This window comes from Coptis chinensis, chromosome 6 (genome assembly GCF_015680905.1).
Source record: "Coptis chinensis isolate HL-2020 chromosome 6, ASM1568090v1, whole genome shotgun sequence".
In the NCBI taxonomy this organism is placed as follows: Eukaryota; Viridiplantae; Streptophyta; class Magnoliopsida; order Ranunculales; family Ranunculaceae; genus Coptis; species Coptis chinensis.
Genome location: NC_141461.1, coordinates 18,851,315 through 18,872,322, shown reverse-complemented (window position 1 = coordinate 18,872,322; position 21,008 = coordinate 18,851,315). Strand labels below are relative to the sequence as shown.

The following is a 21,008-nucleotide window of genomic DNA, read 5'->3' as shown; positions in this document are numbered from 1 at the left end:
GACCACTCTAACCCCTTAACCAATCCCAAATACCCAAGTTTAAACATTCTAAAAAACAGGGCTAAACTAATCGAGCCGCGAATTCTTTAACCCCGACCAACCGAATTACCCAAGACCGGTGACCGGTGATCCGAAAAACAGAGTAACTGTGGCAAGTTTAAACATTCTAAAAAACAGGCAACCATTTTCCGTAGAAAGCAAGTAAACCCGAGTGCGAAATCAAAGTCGCCGTTAACGAAAAGATTTTTCCAACGTTCAAAAGCTCAAATGGTGTATCCTCTGAATTGTACGCTATACACCCTCTACAAACTGTATAATAAAGACGCTAACATCTGATTTTTGTATTACTTTTACTTCTTCACCTTTCTGATGGCTGCATTTTGGTTCTTCAGTTTTATTTTGGAGAACTATACACTGTACACCCTCTACAAAATGTATAATAAAGACGCCAACATCTGATTTTTGTATTACTTTTACTTCTTTCCCTTAACCAATGACCAATCTCGAATCCCAAATACCCAAGATTGGAAATATATATATTAATACTGTGACGCTAAGATTAGAAGAGGAAAACATTTTAGAATTAAAAAAAAAATGGTGAAATTTAGTGCTAGCTGCTGTTCAAGACTCGAGACAGGGCTAAACTAATTGAGCCGTGAATTCTGTAACTGAACCAACTGAATTACCCAAGACCAGCTGACCAACTGATCGAAACAGAGTAATCGTGGCAAGTTTAAACATACTAAAAAATAGGCAACCATTTTCAGCAGAAAGCAAGTAAACTCGAGTGCGAAACTGGAGTCGCCGTTAGCGAAAAGATTTTTTCAACGTTCAAAACCTCAAATGATGTATCCTCTGAACTGTGCACTGTACACCCTATACAAACTGTATAATAAAGACGCCAACATCTGATTTTTGTATTACTTTTACTTCTTTCCCTTTCTGATGGCTGCATTTTGGTTCTTCAATTTTATTTTGAAGAACTATACATTGTACACCCTCTACAAACTGTATAATAAAGACGCCAACATCTGATTTTTGGATTACTTTTACTTCTTTCCATTTCGGATGGCTGCATTTTGGTTCTTCAGTTTTATTTTGACGTCTTGTGTTCCCTTTTTGATGGATGCATTTTGGTTCTTCAGTTTTATTTCAACGTCTTGTGGTACAACTCAAAAATATATTAAACTACCATGAAAACCTAAACGCATCGCAGCACTAAACATACCGCAAGATATGAAAACTACCATGAAAACATCAGTGTGTGTTAGGGCAGCACTAAACATACCGCAAGATATGAAAACGGTATTGGTTACGATTTTAGATATCGGCAGCAGCGCTTAACATATCTGACAAACGGTATTGGTTACGATTTTAGATATCGGCAGCAGCGCTTAACATATCTGACAAACACCTTAACCCAAACTGAGCCACGCATAAACAACTAAACTGTAAACACCTTAACCCAAACTGAGCCACACATAAACGACTAAACTGTCAAAATGTTTTGCTACATATTTAGTTACCTCAATTGGAATTCAGAACACATGGGCAATCAACATAAAATGCTGTAAATGTCACATGCATCATATTATTGTGGCTACAGTAACGTAGACCAATTTCAGTAAAAAAATATAGCACGCAATAGCAAATTACGTAAGGTTCTGAAAGCGAAAACTAATTAAAGGGAAAGCAAATTGAATCATGTAAAGAACCTGTTGGAATCCTGGCAGTAAGAGTTCGGTTAGCCGAGGCCGAAAATATAGAGCGAGAAACAAACAGAGAACATGAATTGTTAAATGAACAATTAGAAAAGATGGATGGTGATGCAAAGAAATAGACATTAATAATAGAAAAGCACCTCTTTGAACAATGCCGAAACTGGAGCGAGAGTTTAGCGAATTGTGAGAGGGCGAACGATCCAGGTTTTATACTGAGAGTAGAGGAGCAACGTAAGGGAAAAATCATTCTTTGTTTTAATAGCAACAAGATTGGTTATTTGGGAAGGCCAAATGAGAGAGAGGAGTTACAGTATCTGTGAAATTAGTCATTGAGGATAGGCATTTTTATGAGGATGTGAAATTAGTCGTTGTGAAATTAACTCATGCCGTTTCTTTGAGAGCTTGAAAGGTGGGAGCGCTAGACTATACTATTACTGGAAGATGAAGTTGGATCGTTCGCTCTCTCAATTTAATATATCGTGCTAGAGTGTAGTGTGGTTGAAGCCCAAGCCCATTCAAATTAGATTCGGAAGTCAGTATATATATTTGAGAAAGAAAACTCATAAATTAGTCGTTAACTTTGTTTTAAATGCAATAAATAGGAAAGAGCCATATGGGAAAGAAGAGCAAATTGATTTATGTCCATTATTTTTTTAGTAATTGAAAAATTGATAATATTAAGAATCCAATGTACAACCAATGCATGCATTGCATTGAATTTGCATTAAAAGAATTCTCTCATCAATTAATAAGGGCCAATGAAATTAATTTGATAATATTAAGAATCCATTCTCTCATCAATTAATAAGGGCCAATGAAATTAAATTGATAATATTAAGAATCCAATGTACAACCAATGCATGCATGCATTGAATTTACAACATTTAATTCATTAAATAAATCTTTTTAAATGCCATTGAGAATTAGAAACGGTTTCAAAATGATATAAGCCATACACGTGTCTCTCTTCAGATCCCCATGCACATCTAACTCAGATCCCCACCAGATCCCGACCTCTCTTTGTCCTGCCATTGTGTTTTATTATAATAGATAGTTCCCTAATTGCATCAAAGGCATCAACTTTGGTGATTGGGTCGACAAGTTATCATAGTCAATATAAAAGGTGAAGCAAAAATGTGTTCTTTAGTATCTTTAAAATATTAGTAGTGTTGATATTTTAAAGTAGCTACTTAAGTTAATTTAAAATAAGTACGTAAGTAAAACTTCACCTACAAAATGAATTTAAACCTATTTTTTTGTACATATGATATACTCAATGTTAATATCATCTCTACAAAATTTCAGCTCATTTGGAAACCTCTAACATTGGCAAAAAACAATTACAAAAAATCAACATTTCTGGACCGTTAGATTTCTTTTTAAATATGACAACAATTTTTATCTATGTTCGAGGTTTTCAAATAAGTTGAAATTTTGGGAAGATAATCACTATGGTGAGTGCTTCATAACCACAAAAAATTAGGTTTGAATTTATTTTTTAGGTGAAATTTTACGTACGTACTTATTTTAAGTTAACTTAAGTAGCTACTTTTTAGAGAATTACTTTATATATATATATATATATATATATATATATATATATATATATATATACACATTCTAAAATCACTTTTAAGTTAAAAGGAAATTGTAAGATCATGTAAGTGTTGCTTTGATCAATCGATTCTTAAGAGTAGCATTGTTGCGCTAATTCCCTTAAGTGTGATGCATTTCTTTGAAGGTTCTTTAATCTTGAATAAGAAAAATGTATTACCACTATTGATTCATTGTAAAATAAGTGCTTTCTGCTTTCAAGAAAATGTTTATTGGTTTTATTCCTCAATTTTATTAATTTCTCAGTTGAAAAGTTCATCGGACTAAATAGATAATTGATATTATATGATTAATACTCATCAGATAAATATTTTCATGGGGATTATTCATATTTAGATTTTTACAGCTCATCTCTAAATATATTTTTTGTTATTTTGGTTCCACAAAGTTTCTTACTATGGAATATAACTTGATGGAATGTTAGTTGTACTCAAGACGTTTAGATTTCCACAGTACCTAATGGCTTAGGATGTCTTGGTTCCACAACATCTTTAGGAAATCGAATATAAATAGTTATTTACGATTGTCTGTCGGTTCTACACCTCAAATCTTCTTTTTGTCAAGCCGGATAACTTTTAGGCTTCGCTTTTAAGCGGAAAAAGATGAATATTATTTAAGTTTTTCCATATTCTAAGAGCCCCATAGATGCTCCAAGGGAGCCTTTTAAGTTGATCAAGTGCTCTGTTTTAATGGGGAGACGAATGCATTTCTTCAATCCTAGAGTGAAAAATACTCACTTGAATACACACACACAAAATTACTAACTTAGTATTATAGAAAACAATGATTTGGAATCAGTTTATTTTCACGGCCTATATATTTGCATTTGAGTCACCGAAAAGTGGCCCTTCTGCTTTTTAAACTTAAGCATCCACGTTAAGTATATATTTTTGAGTTTCTAAAGGAGTAAATTAAATGTTTAGGTACAGTCTATAGTTACATCTTTATCCTGATCGATGTTCCCTTAATCCATATGCATAATAGCAACATTATTAGACTTTGTTACGTATACATGACTTTCCAATAGGATACTCAATACTTCCCAAAGCTAGCACTATCTGAACTAAATGTACTTTTTTTGTTGTAGTAAATTAAAATTGTATTTGCTGATATTGTATTAGTCATTATTTTGACTTTTGAGTTTGTGTTTTAAAAAAAGTGTTATACACCTTTTATGTTTGATAGAAACTTTGCAGAGTCTTATTTCAGGTTGCAAGATGGTATAAGTTAAATTGTTTGGTGCTTCAAGTTCACTAAAGGTAGTACTAATGCCAACCCGCATAGCTTTTGAAATGAAATATGCACTTGGTGGATAGCTTTTGTGGCATATATATGCAATACCGACTGCTTCAGTGAATATGACGTTGGTGATCTAGACCCCTCAACCTCCTGAGTTTATGTGCATTCAATTGGTTTTTCTTTGTTCTGATTTAGTTGTAGGCCTTTTTATTTATACATATACAACCAAACATGCCAAACACTGATCACTAATGATACGATGTTCCAGATTCAAGGCGCAAGTCATACTTGCATAGAGTGTTGTGAAAGATTGTATGGACTTGGTGGTCAAAGTCCTCACTGGAATTCCTATTGTACTATTGAAAATAACACTTTGAAAGCAAAGGGTAAGTGTACGTTGGATTGTGTTTTCAGGTCACTATGTACAATTTGCTCTCAGACTTCTTCTCATGGTGCCTCCTTTTTTGGGGTGAAAAAGGTTTCATAACTTCCATTCACTCTTGCAACGAAGAGGGTGTACTAGCTAAGACCTCTACTCCAATTCTAAGTGATTTGATGGGATTTTTACATTGGTGTTGGTTGAGTGACTGTGGTATTGTTAGTTTTGAATTTTTAGGGTTGCAGGTCATAGCTCGAGTATATTATAGCTTACAATGCCTTTAGACAATTTCTAACTTGAACAATAAGTTCATGCGTTAAACGTTGTAGTTCATTTTTGTTGAATATTTGTTTGGTGAAGCAGCCCACTAGTAATATTAGTTACCAAAGAAAGTGAAGGCATGGTTAAACTTTAGGAATATTATTATTGATGGTCAATTCATATGTTTTTCATTTGTAAATTGCCAACATAGTTATTTCGCAAAATGTATTGTTTATTATTTTTATTTTTTATTTTTATGTCTTTTTTTTCGTGGGATTTCTTCGACACTATAGGGGAATTTCCTATTCTTCGACACTCCTATTTTCATCGAGTTGCCTACTTATCAATTTTATTTTTCGGCTCTATAGGGGAATTTCCTATTCTTCGACACTCCTATTTTCATCGAGCTACCCACTTATCATTTTTTTTTCCCATCACAATAAATAGTAAATGCATGTGGAATTTTAAATCACATTATCAATGATGTTTTTTTATAGAATCCATGCCGAAAGCACGGGCATTAACTAGTAATAATACAAATGAAAGAAAATTCAAATACATGAAAGAATCAAATTATCAATTACTCATCCAAATACTAAAAGTTTTAGATTCAGTACCAAAACACGACCCCTAAATAAAATACTACTAATTACCAACCATAATTGCATAATCAAGTACTACAAATAAGTGAATAACTTTAAAATTTCCAAGTATTAATAGTCCAAAGCAAAATAAAATTGCCTCAATAAGTCAATCTAACACTCACTCTTAAAAAGGTAAACTCCAAAACCCATTTTTCTTCTCACACTTTCTTTTAGATAAAAATAATAAAAAAATAATAAAAATAAAAAAAAAAAAATCGTTTTAATAAAGTTTTAAAAGGGAGATTTTCAAAATCTCGGGTTTTAAACGTTTTTTAAGTTTAAAACGATTAAAACGCGATATTTTGAAAAATCTGGGTTTTAAATTGGAACAAGACACCTTGTCAATTAAACGGGTTTTAAACGCGTTTTTTTCAAAAAAAAAACGCCGAATTTGGTGACAATGGTCTCTGTCTCTGCTTCTCTATGGCATAGGCGGCTTGGTCATCTACCTCTGAAAAATCTACGTTGTCTAGTCCCTAGCATTCCTGCAAGTGTCCAATATTTTTAGTGTGAAGTTTGTGAGTTAGCTAAACATCATCGTGCTACTTACAAAACTAGTTTAAATAATTGTTCAAGTGGTCCTTTCCAATTAGTTCATTTCGATGTTTGGGGTCCATGTAGAACCACTGGCCTCTTGGGAGCCAAGTATTTTATTACTTATATTGATAATTTCTCTCGTGTTTGTTGGGTTTATATAATGGAGAATCGTTCTCAAGTCTTTCCTGTTTTCCAGAAATTTTATGCTGAAATCACTAATCAATACTCTATAAAGTTGAAAGTCTTTAGGAGTGATAATGCCAGGGATTATGATTCTGCTCGGTTTAAATGTTTCTTTGCTGATAACGGTATTACTCATCAAACCTCATGTGTTGACACCCCACAAAAAAATGGGGTTGCCGATAGAAGGAATCGTCCTCTTCTTGAAGTTGCCCGTAGCCTAATATTTCAAAGCAATCTTCCAAAGTTTGATTGGGTGGAGGCAGTCCTTACTGCCACATATTGGATTAATCGTATGCCTTCTTCAGTGTTAGGTGAAAAAACTCCTATGTCTGTTCTCTTTCCTAGTCAACCATCATTTTCTCTTACTCTTAGGGTGTTTGGATGGGTGTGTTTTTTTTGTTCATAATCTTCAACTTGGTCGTGACAAATTAGACCCTCATGCTATTAAATGTGTCTTTCTTGGGTATTCTCGTACACAGAAGAGTTATAAGTGTTACAATCCCCACCTTCGAAAGTTTTATGTTTGTGCTGATGTAACCTTCTTTGAAGATGTATCATATTATTCTCTCAAGGGACAAGTGTCTAAAGAACCTTTCGAGGAAGTTTTGCATTCTCCTGCTCTAGTACTGGAAGAGCACACAACTTCAGAATATGTGCCTGATGGGCGCGCGCCTATTCCTGAAGCACAAACTGAGGGCGTGCGCCTACTGCCATCTCCTACTTCAGTACTGGACGAGTGCACTGTTGACTTTCCAGGCCCAATACTAGAAGAGCACACAAGTTCAGCACATATACCTGATGGGTGCGCGCCTATTACTGCAACACAAACTGAGGGCGCGCCTACTCGATGTAGCCCAACTGGATCATGTGCCCTCACCACCTTGCTTACCTCTGCCCCCACCTCCTGTGCCTTTGTCTACTGATCCTCCTGCTCCTCCTTCTGCACTTAACATTCCTATTGCTCTCCGGAAAGTTGGATGCCCTCCTAGTAGCACATGTCTTCCTCGTCGATATGCTCAGTATTCTATTTCTCTGTTTACCTCTCATGATTAGGAGTGTAAAAAAAAATCGTTGACCCATCATCCGGTAGGGTACCCGGTCTTCACCCGCCACCCAAACCCGTACCGACCAGAAAATAGACCGCCCCCGCCCCGCCACCGTTTTTACACGGTCGGGCTATGGGTGTAGGTTTTATGCTCAAATCTGACCTATCAAACCGCCCGACCCACACCGTGTCAAAAGCCATTGACCCGCACAATTTCAAGACTCTAACTCTAATATTTTTGTATTTTGTTTATATTTTGTTTTAACTTTTGTAGGAATTTGGGAGATATGAACACAAACTTATGAGTTCAACATCAATTTCAAATATTCAAGTTTGAACATTTGGCAAATATCAAAAGTTCAAATTCAACTTTCGAATTTTGGAGAAGATGAATCATTCATCCTTGTATTAATTTCAAATTCTTTTAGTTTATATTTTATTGTTTTGTACCATAGATCCTCACTCACATCTTCATTTTATCATGCTATGGAAAATAATCAATTTACAAATGGTAAATCACGAGAAAGAAGTTTCAAATTTGCAGATATGGTTTTGGGTTCAAGTTCAAGTTTTTTTATATTTGTTTATTTTTTATTGATTGATTCAATTTTTTTCTCTATGTTGTGAATTGGAAATATATTACTTGCAGAATTAGAAAGTTTTTTTTGGGTGAAATTGGGTTCAAATGATAATTTCCACCGACACGGATGACGCCCCAAAACCCGCCCGTAGTTTCCACCCAACAAGGCTAGGTGATGGTATGGTACTAAGACATGACACTTCAACCCGCCCCGCCCCGCCCCATCGGGGACCACTGGATTTGTATCCCCTAGACCCTCCCCGCCCCGCCCCATCACTATTTGACCCGCGGTTGACCCGGCCTTCCCCGTATTACACCCCTACTCATGATCATTTACGACCGCCTATCAAGGCATTTGCTATCTCGTTGCTCTCTGTCTCTGTACCTACTAATTATAGAGACATTTTATCTCATCCTGGCTGGAGGCAAGCTATGGAGGAGGAGTTGAGTGCATTGTACTCTAATCAGACTTGGGTGCTTACTCCTCTTCCTCCTGGGAAGACAGTGGTTGCTTGTAAGTGGGTTTTCACAGTCAAACACATTCTAGATGGCACTGTATCTTGTTTAAAAGCTAGGTTAGTTGCTAAAGGTTTCACTCAGACATATGGTATTGATTACTCTGAGACTTTTTCTCATGTTGCGAAGTTAGACTCTGTGCGTATTGTTATCTCTCTTGCAGTCAATCACAACTTGCCTCTATACCAGTTAGATGTGAAAAATGCATTTTTGCATGGTGACCTACAGGAAGAAATTTATATGGCGCAGCCTCCTGGTTTTGTTGTTCAAGGGGGGCAAGTATGTCGGCTACAGAAGTCTCTATATGGGCTCAAGCAATCTCCTAGAGCCTGGTTTGCAAAATTCAGTCAGGTAGTAATGGCTAATGGCATGACTCGATGTGACTATGATCACTCTATATTTTATAGGAAGATCGAGCAAGGCATTATTATCTTAGTGGTGTATATTGATGATATTGTTGTTACTGGTTTTAACCAAGGCCCAATTTTTCGGGATAGTAGGATATATCGAGGGGCCAAAAAAAGATATATATCGGATATATCGATATGTCAGAGAGATAAATCGTTTTTGCGGTTTTTGGTGACAAGGCCTGATATATGAATATATCGGAAAATATCAGAAAATATCATAATAAGTCGGAATATCGGAAATATCGGAACTTAAATTGTGTAATCTTTTGACAACTCACTACAGCTGTATGTATTCCTGACTTTTTTGTAATGATTTGGCCCATAAAGTGAAATTGTTGAAAAACGAGATACAGAGATAATGATTGCATCAATACATATGAGAAATTACAAAACATATGAGAAATAGATTGCATCAATACATAAATGAGTGACGTGGCTGCTCAGCTCGCATACCCTCTTCTTGAATCCTAACTACTTCACAATACTGTACCAAGTATATACAAAGTTAAACCCACCGTCAAGAAATTGTTGAACGTGCCCCTCATATTTTTCTGGTGGAAATTGTAACATGATTCCAATTCGAGGAGTATTGGTGCAAATATATGTTGGGCGCCACGCAACATATCCAGGTGCAGTTCCAACAGGTACATAACTTGGATAGACTTGTCCAAATGTTGCTTCAGGTTGTGGTGGGCCATAAGGTTGTTCATGAACCCCCATCCAGTATCCATATGAAGGAGGACCACTAATAGTTTGAGGTTGTGGCGCTTGTCCAAAATCGGAACCATATGACCCACTACTCGCAGGTTGACTGAACATGCCACTAGAACCATCATTCTCTCTTGATTGGTTGTGTGTCCCTGAACTTATACTCATTACTTCAAAATTAGATGAAACTGAATCAATATCAACATCAGCTCGTCTAATGTGTCCTCCATGTCTTCTTTGACCAACATTTCCACGCCCTTGCTCGTACATTCTTTGGGAACTGTCATTAAGAACTTCTCTATCACGGTTGTTTCTGGATGCAACCTCATATACATATGGGTCAAGTGGAGTTTCTTCATCAGTCCCGTCATGCAATTCAACGTTTAAATTAACTCCACCTCCACCACCACCAATGTTGTCACCATCACCACCACTATCATCGTCGTCGTCATCATCAACAGAATCAGGGTTTTGTGTCTCATCATCATCGGATATATTTTCAGGTAAATTATCTTCTGAAAAGATAGGTGTGTCGAATTCAGGACCCAAACTAAAACTAGGTTGTGCATCACCACCTTCTTCAATTACTCTGTCGATGAGATCTTCAACATATGGGTAAGGCCTACCTGATTCCGTATCTAACACTGGCGCTAAAAGATTTTTATCAATAACCTAGTCAGCCAAGGGATCAACTTGTTCACTATCCATAAATACTTGAGTGAGGTCAATAATTTGGTCATTCTCTGCATTTTGTGCACGCCTTAGCTTTAAACATAAATTATAGTGAACTTTCACCAACATCATCAATTTTGGCGCACCAATATGGTTCCTAAGCTTCGTGTGAATTAGGCCGATTGTGCTCCAGTTGTGCTCACACCCAGATGATGAAGCGGTTTGAGATAGGACTTTTATCGCCAACTCCCTTAGCTCTTTTGTGTCACCACCATACAACTCCCACCATTCAGCTGTATTATTTAAACCGAAAAAGCAAATCTTAACTAGTTATGGTCCAAGCATTAGTGTGATTGAGATTTGAGAGTATGCCAAGCAAATCTTAATTACTTACCAGGTTCTGAAATTGTCATTCCAGCCCGCGCTGCAGGTGTGCCAAATTCCCCAGTGTGATCCTGAAACAAAATCATCTAATAGACCAAAGTGTTAGTGAATGTAAAATTTAAATTCTAACTTGAGAATATCAATATTCTTATTTTTACCTAATGCAATGTTTTAGCCTGCTTTTCACCATCATCAAATAACACTTTTTACTGCCGTAACTGCATCAATGTGAGGTTGAGAGAATCCGAGGTTTAATGTGTACTGGTACTCTGGGTTCAGATACATTGCTAAAAAAAAAAAAAAAAAAAAAAAAAAAAAAAAAAAAAAAAAAAAAAAAACTCTTTTAGGAATATTTGAAATAGTAATAATTTAATTAATTTAAATTGAATCAATTAAACTCACCAGCTGTGTGTAGCACATGCAATAATTGTTTTGTCCATCTTTTGTTGACAATATCAAGGGCCCAACCACATCCAGGGATTTCAGAGATTTTCTCCCTCACTACATCAAAAGCTTTATGAACATATGGCATTGTTGCTTTTTTGTCACCATCTAACAACCTTAGGCATTTGTACAGGGGCTCAAGAATTTGTAAAACATAGTTAACATCATTCCAAAAGTGTTCTTGAGCGACTTGCTCCACAATCATCATAGCTTCTACAGTCTTAGCCGATGGGGTGTCGAGATATCTTTGACACACGAACATTTGCCTGAGTAATATCTTTTTCTGCTGGAGACTTCTGAGAGCCAAGTAGTTTGTGGCAAATCTAGTTGCTGCAAGTTTAACTATATCACCACCATATGACAACCTCATTAATGCTAAGACCCTAGATGCATTATAAATAAACTTTGTAACCGCATGAGCCTTACTGATACACCCGGCCACCCTTTCTTGTTTGGCAATATCTTTTAACATCAAGTCTATGACAAGCACACGGTGCCCAAAATAAAGTGTATCCTGGTGTCTTCATTAACAATTTTCCAGCCTTTTTGTAAGCAGAACCTTGATCAGTTACTATCTGCACCACATTTGGTGCACCTATCTCATCCACAACCTCTTTCATTAAATTATATATGGTTATGTGATCTTTCGGATCAATGGTGACATCAAAAGACTTCCGAAAAATTGTTTCTCCATCACAATAAACCATAAAGTTAACGAGGGACATCTTTCTTGTCCCAGACCAACCATCACACATGATGGTGCATCCACAAGTTGGAGACTTCTCTGCCACTTCACTACTGAATTGGTCGATATCATCACTTTCCATCTTTAAATATTTTACCATTATCTCTTGAGCAGTTGGTCCTTTCACTCCAGTAGGACACGTCGTGATAAAATCAATCGTTGGTTAGTAATACAGGATTGTTCGACGTTAATGCATGTGGAGGTACTCCAACAAAATTGAACCATGTACTTAAGCGTCTACCCAACTTCTCCCTCCATGTCTTCATTTTACCCATGTTCTTGACACTAGGCTGATCATGTCCCGACTGTCTAACAGTGTATGGATCAATTGTTTGTTGTCTCATGGATTTGGACCTCCGAAAGCCCATGAAACTCTTTCCTTTATTGCGTGATCCAGAACCACCTCCAAAACCACCTCCTGAGACAAAAGTAGGTTGATGCCGAAAATTTCTAGCTTCACTACCTTCCCTTCCTAGCTGACCCTCTTCCCATTGGTCAGCTACAGAGTTTCTTCGTGCACGTTGCATACCCTGAAACTCCTGACCCCTACTTGAGTATGCTCTTGCTTCTTCTTCTTCCTCGACAGAATCGTTGGAATCATCGTCAAAATTTGCACACATTATGTCTTGGACTTGAGTCTCCAGCTGCCGTCTTTTAACTCTTCTGTCTATTCCTTCCTTTACTAGATCTCGCATTGCAACTCTTACTTCTCCAGGGACTTGAAGACACTTTGTTATGTTGTTACCAACCCCAGATAAGTGTTGTTTAAGTCGACTAACCCCACCACTTTGAAACTCAAGTTGACAATAATTACATCTAAACTTCATCTTGGTGCTATCCAATGGTGTACCATGTGACCAACCAATATCTGGTGTCCTAACCATTTTGATCTTAGACAAATATATAACCTAGAATCTGTAGGTAGACAAATATAACTAATTAATCAAAATGTAAGACATGCATTTAAAAAAATATGTATGACATAAAAGTAAAACATGGTTAGTCTACATTAATCAGATCTATTCCGGTGAAAGCAATCAACACTAATCAAGCACGGACACCGACACGCGACACAGATGCGTCATGGACACGTTTGAATAATAATCATATATATATATATATATATATATATATATATATATATATATATATATATATATATATATATTTATATCCCCACTTATAACCGAATTTTTGGATTTCTATATTGTAAATGCCTATTTTTTTGGTCATCCCCATCTTATAATTTTATCCCATGATCTAGTATTTTCAATCCGACCAAGGAAAGTAGAAATCTTATTTTAATTAGCTTCATGATCAACCCTTAATAATCCGACTTAATATACTAGCTCCATAACCTCCATTTAGATTATCTTCATTTATAACAATAATAATAATAAGCAATCAGACTCTAAATAATCCCTATGCATAACTAGATATGGAAGAACATAACTGAGCTACAACTACAAAGTTAGTCTCCAATTTTTTTTTCCCTTTTACCAAATACATACCTGAGAAGTAGTTCTCATATGATAAAACAGATAAGTCTGTTGTCCAGGAGGCCCAAAAACACCATTTCCGCCTATGATAAGTCTGTAAGACTCTCACAGATACAATAAAGTCACACAACTAGTGAGAAGACTTGAAGACATATCAAAAAACCAAGTAATAAATTATGGGAGTGATGTGAGCCTCAGTAACCATTCTGTGATAATGACTAATGGGAACCAAGGTAATATGAATTATGAAATGAAGTGGCTGCTATCTTTCAATGGATTGGGCGAAATTTGAGATGATTCATTTCAGTTGGTAGTTCTTGAGTTATATACTTATATAGTTATATTCATTTCACTTGATAATGTTACAATGGGTGGAGTCATCATGGGATTCATAGGTGATCATTCACATGTGCACAGTATTAGGCTATTAGCCACTTTAGCAAACACAGAATGTACAGACTGCAGAGAATTGAATGATAGTTTATCACTTTATCACTTTATTGAATGTGAGAGAATAGTTTATCACTTTATTCAATTTGAATGTACACAGAAATGACAGAACGTCATAACCAAGTAAACTTTATTATGCACATTTCATTTTTTCGGATATATATCGTTTAATTCGCCGAAATATATCCGAAAACTATCGTTTAAATCGCAATTTTAATACATATTATCGGAGAAAAAATCAGAAAAATATATATCAATTATATCGAATATGTCGTAGATATAAAGATATATATCGGTAAAGTTTAAAAATGATTAAATTTTTGGAGTCGAAATATCAGATTTTTTGAAGTCGGATTGCTGTGGAAAAAACAATATATATCGACGATTTTTCGATAAATCGACCGATATTTTCGGCCTTGGTTTTGACAAACAAGGCATTGCTCGTCTCAAAATTAATCTCTCAAAGAATTTCAAACCAAAGACCTTAGAGAAATGAAGTACTTCTTAGGCATTGAAGTCGCAAGGTATCCTGGTGAAATTCATCTTTCATAGCACAAGTATGTACTGGATCTACTCAGTGAGACTGGTAATCTAGGAGCACGACTAGTGGAGACTCCTATGGATCCGAACAACAAACTCCAGTCAGATATAGGAGAGTTGTATGCGGATGTTGAGGGATATCGTCGATTAGTGGGCAAACTAATCTATGCCACTATCACTCGTCCAGATATTTCTTTTGATGTCAGTGTAGTATCTCAGTTTATGCATATGCCCAGAGTTCCTCATTTTCAGGTTGTTATTCGCATTGTGCAATACTTGAAAGGTTCTCCAGGACGTGGACTTGTCTATCGTTCAAATGGTAATTTTGATGTTGTTGGATATGCCGATGCTGATTATGCAGGTTCAATTTCTGACAGAAGATCTACTACTGGGTATTGTACCTTTTGGGAGCTAATTTGGTCACTTAGAAGAGCAAAAAGCAAACAGTTGTTGCCAAGTCCAGTGTAGAGGCCGAGTATAGGGCTATGGCTCAAAGTACTGGTGAATTAATGTAGATACGCAATATGTTACATGAGTTGGGTTTCTCAGTTCAGTTGCCTATACCACTCTATTGTGATAATCAGGCAGGCATTCATATTGCCTCCAACCCAGTATTTCATGAGAGGACAAAGTACATCGAGGTGGATTGTCATTATGTCCGGCACAAAGTTGAAACTAAGGAGATACAAACTCCTCATGTCGCTTCCAATAATCAGTTGGCAGACATCTTCACAAAGCCACTGTTTCGTCCAATATCTACTCGTCTTTGGAGCAAGTTGGGCATGAGTGATATCTATGCTCCAGCTTGAAGGGGGGTGTTGAAGTATACAGGCGTGTGCCTATCATCTATGTGGTAGTTATACGCGTGCGCCTATCAGTTCGGTCTGTCGGAATGGACCATGTTTAGTGTTTCCTATTTTAGTATGTTAGACTAATTTATATGTAACTTAGTGTACTGTAACAGGTATTATAAGAACCCTAATTCTCTAGCCTCCATTAAACTTCTCATTTATCAAATACATGAAGACCTTTAGTACTATGATGTTGTTATAATTCTCCTAGCATCTCACAACAGTCTTGGTGAACAAAATGTTTACGAACTAAACATCCCAGAAGTTCATGAAGTGTGGTGTGTTGGGTCTACATGTACTTGGCTAATCGCTTCACATAACGATAGACCTCTTCATTTGTTAAACCCTTTTGCCAAAGTTCAATTCGATCTTCCATGTTCAGTCGCCATTCGAGTATGGATATAATCTTTCGAAAATCGTAGGGATACTTTATTACATAAAGTAGTTTTATCTTCAAGTCCAAGTAGAGATTGCATTGCTATGGCTATCATCCATCATTACTGGGGAGAGTTGGCAATTGCTAGACCAGGTGACTGAACATTGGTGACTGAACCCGTAGTATTTCTATCTTCCATAGAAACATTCGAGTATTGTGAACATGGAAGATTATCCATAGTCGAATGGCATAGCAATTGCAATGGTCGCCATCCGTAGTCGCCATTCGAGTATTTCTATCCACCATAGTATTTCTATCTTCCATGGGAGAGTTGAACCAGTATCTACCATTGCTAGTATAGACCCGTAGTTATTGAGTTCCACTTCTACGAACATAAGGTCGTCATCGGGGACCAAAATATTCATACCATTCAACGAACTAGTAGGTCTAACAAATGAAATAGGAACAACATGAATAGGAGAACCTGGTGGTGTTGTCATTTCTATTCTAAAATAGAAACACACCTTCGTTATTTCCTTAAACCAAAAAGAAAAGAAAATGTAAAACAAATTATGTTGGCAAAGAAGAAAAAAAAAGGAATGCCTTTAAGTTGTTAGGAATATACAACTTAATTGTACTTACTCTTTACCAATTACCAAACTATACAAACCTTTTGTCTTGTAAGTGTCTTGTACTTCTTAATTAAATCCGAGCCTAGTGTAGATACACTATGTCCTTAAGACAGATTTTCCCCTCTCACGGTTGCTTGAAGGTTGATGGGAAACTATCTTCCAAGATAGAACGGATTTCCTTCTATGAAAGCTAGCACTTCAATTCTATAGACTCAAATGAAACACAACATAGTATTTGACTAAGAATGTAGGGAGAAGATAAAGATCGAACTCGTGTGATCGGTGTGTTTTTTCTCCCAAATTCATCCACTATTTATAGGTGAGTGGTGCCTTTTCAAACAACACAAATGACTCTTGGGAAAAAGTAAGCAACTCTTTGAAAAGTCACATGTTTCAAAAGGACACACCATTTCGATATATAGCACTATTTCAACCCGGTGCCTATTTCGAAGGTTGCACCTTTTTCGGCATGATGCACTTGCTTCAAACCAAAGCACATTTCGAAGGGTCGCGACCTTTTTGCATAATACACTTGTTTCAAACAAATGCATCATTTTGAAAAGGTTTTTCTCACATTACGTATTGTTTCAAGAAAAAACCCATTTCATCTTAAGTGGGGTAACTTGGGAGACAAACTACTCATTCATATTTAAATGGATTTGAGCAAATCATTTTTCTAACAGTCGAAACTCCGGCACACTATATTCAAGATATCATCTTCTTTAAGGGACAGTTTTAATTCCATTGCGTGGTTATGGTGTGCGACATTGGTAGTGATTTAAGTCCTCCAAAAGCTTATGTTCTCACAGATCGATTTCAAAAGGCCGATTACCAACAGAAGAAGAATTTGGTCGAATGGGCGGGAGAGCTCTTACTTGTTATCATATTTGTGGCTGAGTTCGATGATGATGATCCTGTTGGAGATGAACTCATAGTATATACAGCAAGCAAATTCGAAGTTTACAAATTAGATATGTATGTCTAATAGGAAGTGGGATGTGTTGAAGAGTTTAGGGGATTATTCTCTGTTTTTGGGGTTTAATACTTCGATCTCTATAATAGCTTCTGCCTATGTTGGACCATCGGTAATGCATCTATTACAGTGACGATTACACCTGTGGATATCATGAAATTGGTATCCCTGGTGGTCGTGATATGGGAGTGTTTGATATGGAGAATGAGAGTACGTATTCGCCCACATTACAAAGGCTACGTCCCTTACTCTCCACCTGTTTGGATTATCCCAATTCCACCATCAAACTGAATATGAAGAAATATTACTCGTTCGTTTACTGTACTCGTATGAATTTTGATATTAATTGTAGCAATGAAGAGTGTTAGGCTACCCTCCTAAGAGTCATCCACCCTGATGTACAATTCCACATGGCATGTATTTCAACAATCCCGAGCCTCTCTGCTTTATTTGCATGAAGAAGTAAACTGTTACTCAATATTTGCTTTGAGATGAGATAGTACTTGGAAGTTCGAATCTAAATCTATAGATTTCTTATAAAGATGACTAAAGCGCCAAGAAGATAGCATACGATATGAACTTGTACAACTTTAGTACTCTTCCACACTTCAAATTTGAGACAGGGCACTCACCACACCCGGGCGTGGTTTACATGTAGCAATCAAGGGATTTGCCTTGGGCATAGTAACGCCAGTGTTGTTTTCATTCATGTCTACTTGATCTCCCCCAACTCTTTCCCACTCGAAGCACTGAATGAATGTGCCCAAAGCCAATGCCACAACGCGCATAGCTAAAGCAGCTCCAGGGCACCCTCTTCTACCAACTCCAAATGGAAGGAATTTGAAGCCCATTTCCTTTTCACCTTGTACACCTTCAAATCTCTCGGGCATGAACGTTTTAGGCTCTACCCACATATTGGGATCCCTTTGAATGGCCCAAGCATTCGCTAGTAAGATTGTTCCACGTGGTATGCTGTATCCTCCAACTGTGCACTCTTCTGATGAAATATGGGGTAGTAAAAGTGGCGCTGCTGGATATAATCTTAGTGTCTCATTGATAATACAGTGGAGGTATGGAAGTTTGGCAAGATCGGAGTCATCTAGTAGGCGGCCCTGGACCTGGCTGTCAATCTCCGAAAGCGCTTTATGTAGTATATTTGGATGGTTGAGTAAAAGTGACATTGCCCACTCCATGGTTAAGGTTGTTGTGTCTGTACCAGCAGTGAACATTGACTACATATTATGAGAACCACTATGTTAGCGGTTAGCGATTAGGCATATAGTACAAAAATCTTATTAGTTGTCATATTAAAAAAAGTTCAAGTAGTATGATTGAGTCCTTGTAGAAAGGTTAATATACTGAATCGCAAAATCCTACTATATGTTCAGCGCCGCAGTTGAAAACTATGACTGTCTTTACTGGGAAAAAAAAGAAAGGCAAGTCACGAGAGCTAGAAGCATTTGGAGGTTGAAATGGCGCTCTACTCCACTAATAGGTAGGATTTGAAGCAAATCAAGCAATGAGGTGGATCAGAATGGGGATATGTAGAGGTGAAATATATCTATAAAGACAGCTTAGTGGATAATTTACTGTTTCGTGGTCTGGTAGTTGTTTTGGTTGATTCACTTTCAGTATTTACGTAGTCATCCAATATCCTTTTGGAGTGACATTAGACCAGATTTTGTTTGTAGAATAAAAAAATCCTCTCATGACCTATAGGTTTGAATAATAAAAACTTGGTTGTAATTGTCACGTCCATCGTAATTGTAACATTTTTTCCCTCTAGAATCTAGATCGATTAATAAATCAAATCCTTGTGTGCAAATCAAACAAAAAATCCAATACCCTTTCTTATCAGCCGAATAGATTGAAAAGGTAGAGATGTCTCTATAAACTTGTGTATACTAGAGTTTGGATGATGTGCGTCAGTTTTGGAATGTTAGTGTTCAACCTTATCTCTCTAGGATGTTACCCTCTATCATAGATATATCTTTAATGTAAATTGGGAGGAAAATTACTTACCAATATAATTCCTTTGATGATTTCATCCGAGTAATACTCTGGCTCTGCTTCTTGGATGGATAAGAGAGCACCAATTATGGTTGTCTTGTTCTTTTCTTCTGCTACTGATGTAGAAGAAGAGTTGATCTTTTGCCGATACTCATTAATCATATCTTGCAAAAATGAGTCTCTCTTTTTTTGCACCTTAATCATATTGTTCTCCCTACCGTTGAGCCCAATCCACTTTATAATAGGCAAGAAATCTTCCATATTCAAAAACATAAAAGGAGCAAAAATCGCTTTAAGATGAACGTGAACCTGCTTTTGTTCATCCAAGTCCATGAAATCCTCGAAAAATCGTTTACCAGCTACCATCCTCATCACAGTGTTAAACATTAACTTAGAAAACTGGAATTTCAAATCAAAATGCTGTAATCCACAATTAGAACTTTGATATAAATTCTTAACAAGACAATGTATTTCCTCTTTACGTATGGCATAAGACATTTGTAGACTCTTTGAGGAGAAAATTTCTATGGTAGTAATGCGGCGCATGTTACGCCAATGGTGACCATAGGAGGACCATGTAAAGATGGTGTAATTGTAGCTAAGACGGTCACCAGTGATTGTATGAGGTCGGTTTGCAAATATGATATCGTTCTTGGTGAAACACTCTTCTGCGAGGGATTGGGAGGAGATGACTAAGACAGGGCGTGAACCGAATCTGAGGAATAGGATTGGACCATACTGGTTAGTTAGAGCCTGCAAGGTTCGATTGAGGGGCAGCTTGAAGAGATGAAGATGGCCTAGAATTGGAATAGCAAATGGGCTTGGTGGGAGGTTCTTCTTTGTTTGTACTAACAGCTTAACAATTAAGAGAATGAACAAGGTGGGCAAGAAGTAGTAGAGAAGCTCCATAGTGAAGTAAAGCAACCAACATGAATTGAATGCTACTACGTTTTGTTACAGTCTTTATATAGAGGTTTCAAAACAGCCGCATCCAAGAATCGATAGAGCCCCTAATCAACATGACAATTTACAAGAGGCCTATACCAAGAATTGAGATGCACATCAATGCGTGCCTCGAGGTGGATTTCGGCTGTTAGGAAACGTGCACTGTGTGGATGCACTATCACTTATAGAGAAACTTACATAAGCAAGTATGTCATTCTGCAGTTTATTCAAGGAGATAATATAATATAAGTAAGGCTTGTCACTTGTGTGCGAATTGATCGATTTGTCTTTTGTCGATGACAATGAGCATATAGGAAAAACGGGACAAATATTTCATATGATAAATTCGGTTAATTTTAATTTTTTTTTGTGAGTGAATGTATGTCAGTATGTGCATCTTGTTAGGAATATACAACTTAATTGTACTTACTCTTTACCAATTATCAAACTATACAAATATTTTGTCTTGTAAGTGTATTGTACTTCTTAAGCTTGCGACATTCACTTGCCTTATGTCCAACCTTCCCACAGTTGTAGCACTTGCCCTTGAACTTAGTAGGCGTACTACTGTCTTCGTCTTGAGCTTTGTCTTGGCGCTTCCTCTTTTCCTTAGCACTTGATCATTTCACAACATTGGCCTTTGCCACCAT

The 21,008-nt window shown here is 36.8% G+C and overlaps 1 protein-coding gene across 1 annotated transcript; it reads right to left on the bottom strand.

The window, feature by feature from the left end:
- Positions 1–17,823: 17,823 nt before the first annotated feature.
- Positions 17,824–20,538, bottom strand: LOC147491934 (cytochrome P450 81Q32-like). Its single transcript, XM_086563889.1, has 2 exons — positions 19,426–20,538; positions 17,824–18,635 (listed from the first exon to the last, which is right to left on the bottom strand). Exons 1-2 carry the CDS (start codon positions 20,320–20,322, stop codon positions 18,012–18,014), a joined length of 1,521 nt encoding a protein of 506 aa, XP_086420015.1. The 5' UTR covers positions 20,323–20,538; the 3' UTR covers positions 17,824–18,011.
- Positions 20,539–21,008: the final 470 nt, after the last annotated feature.

Bases quoted from the DNA above. Each gene is read 5' to 3' on its own strand.
- LOC147491934 (XM_086563889.1), bottom strand. From the start codon at position 20,322: ATGGAGCTTCTCTACTACTTCTTGCCCACCTTGTTCATTCTCTTAATT. The intron at 18,636-19,425 runs GTAAGTAATTTT...CATAATATGTAG, and splicing joins TCATCAAAGGAATTATATTG to TCAATGTTCACTGCTGGTAC.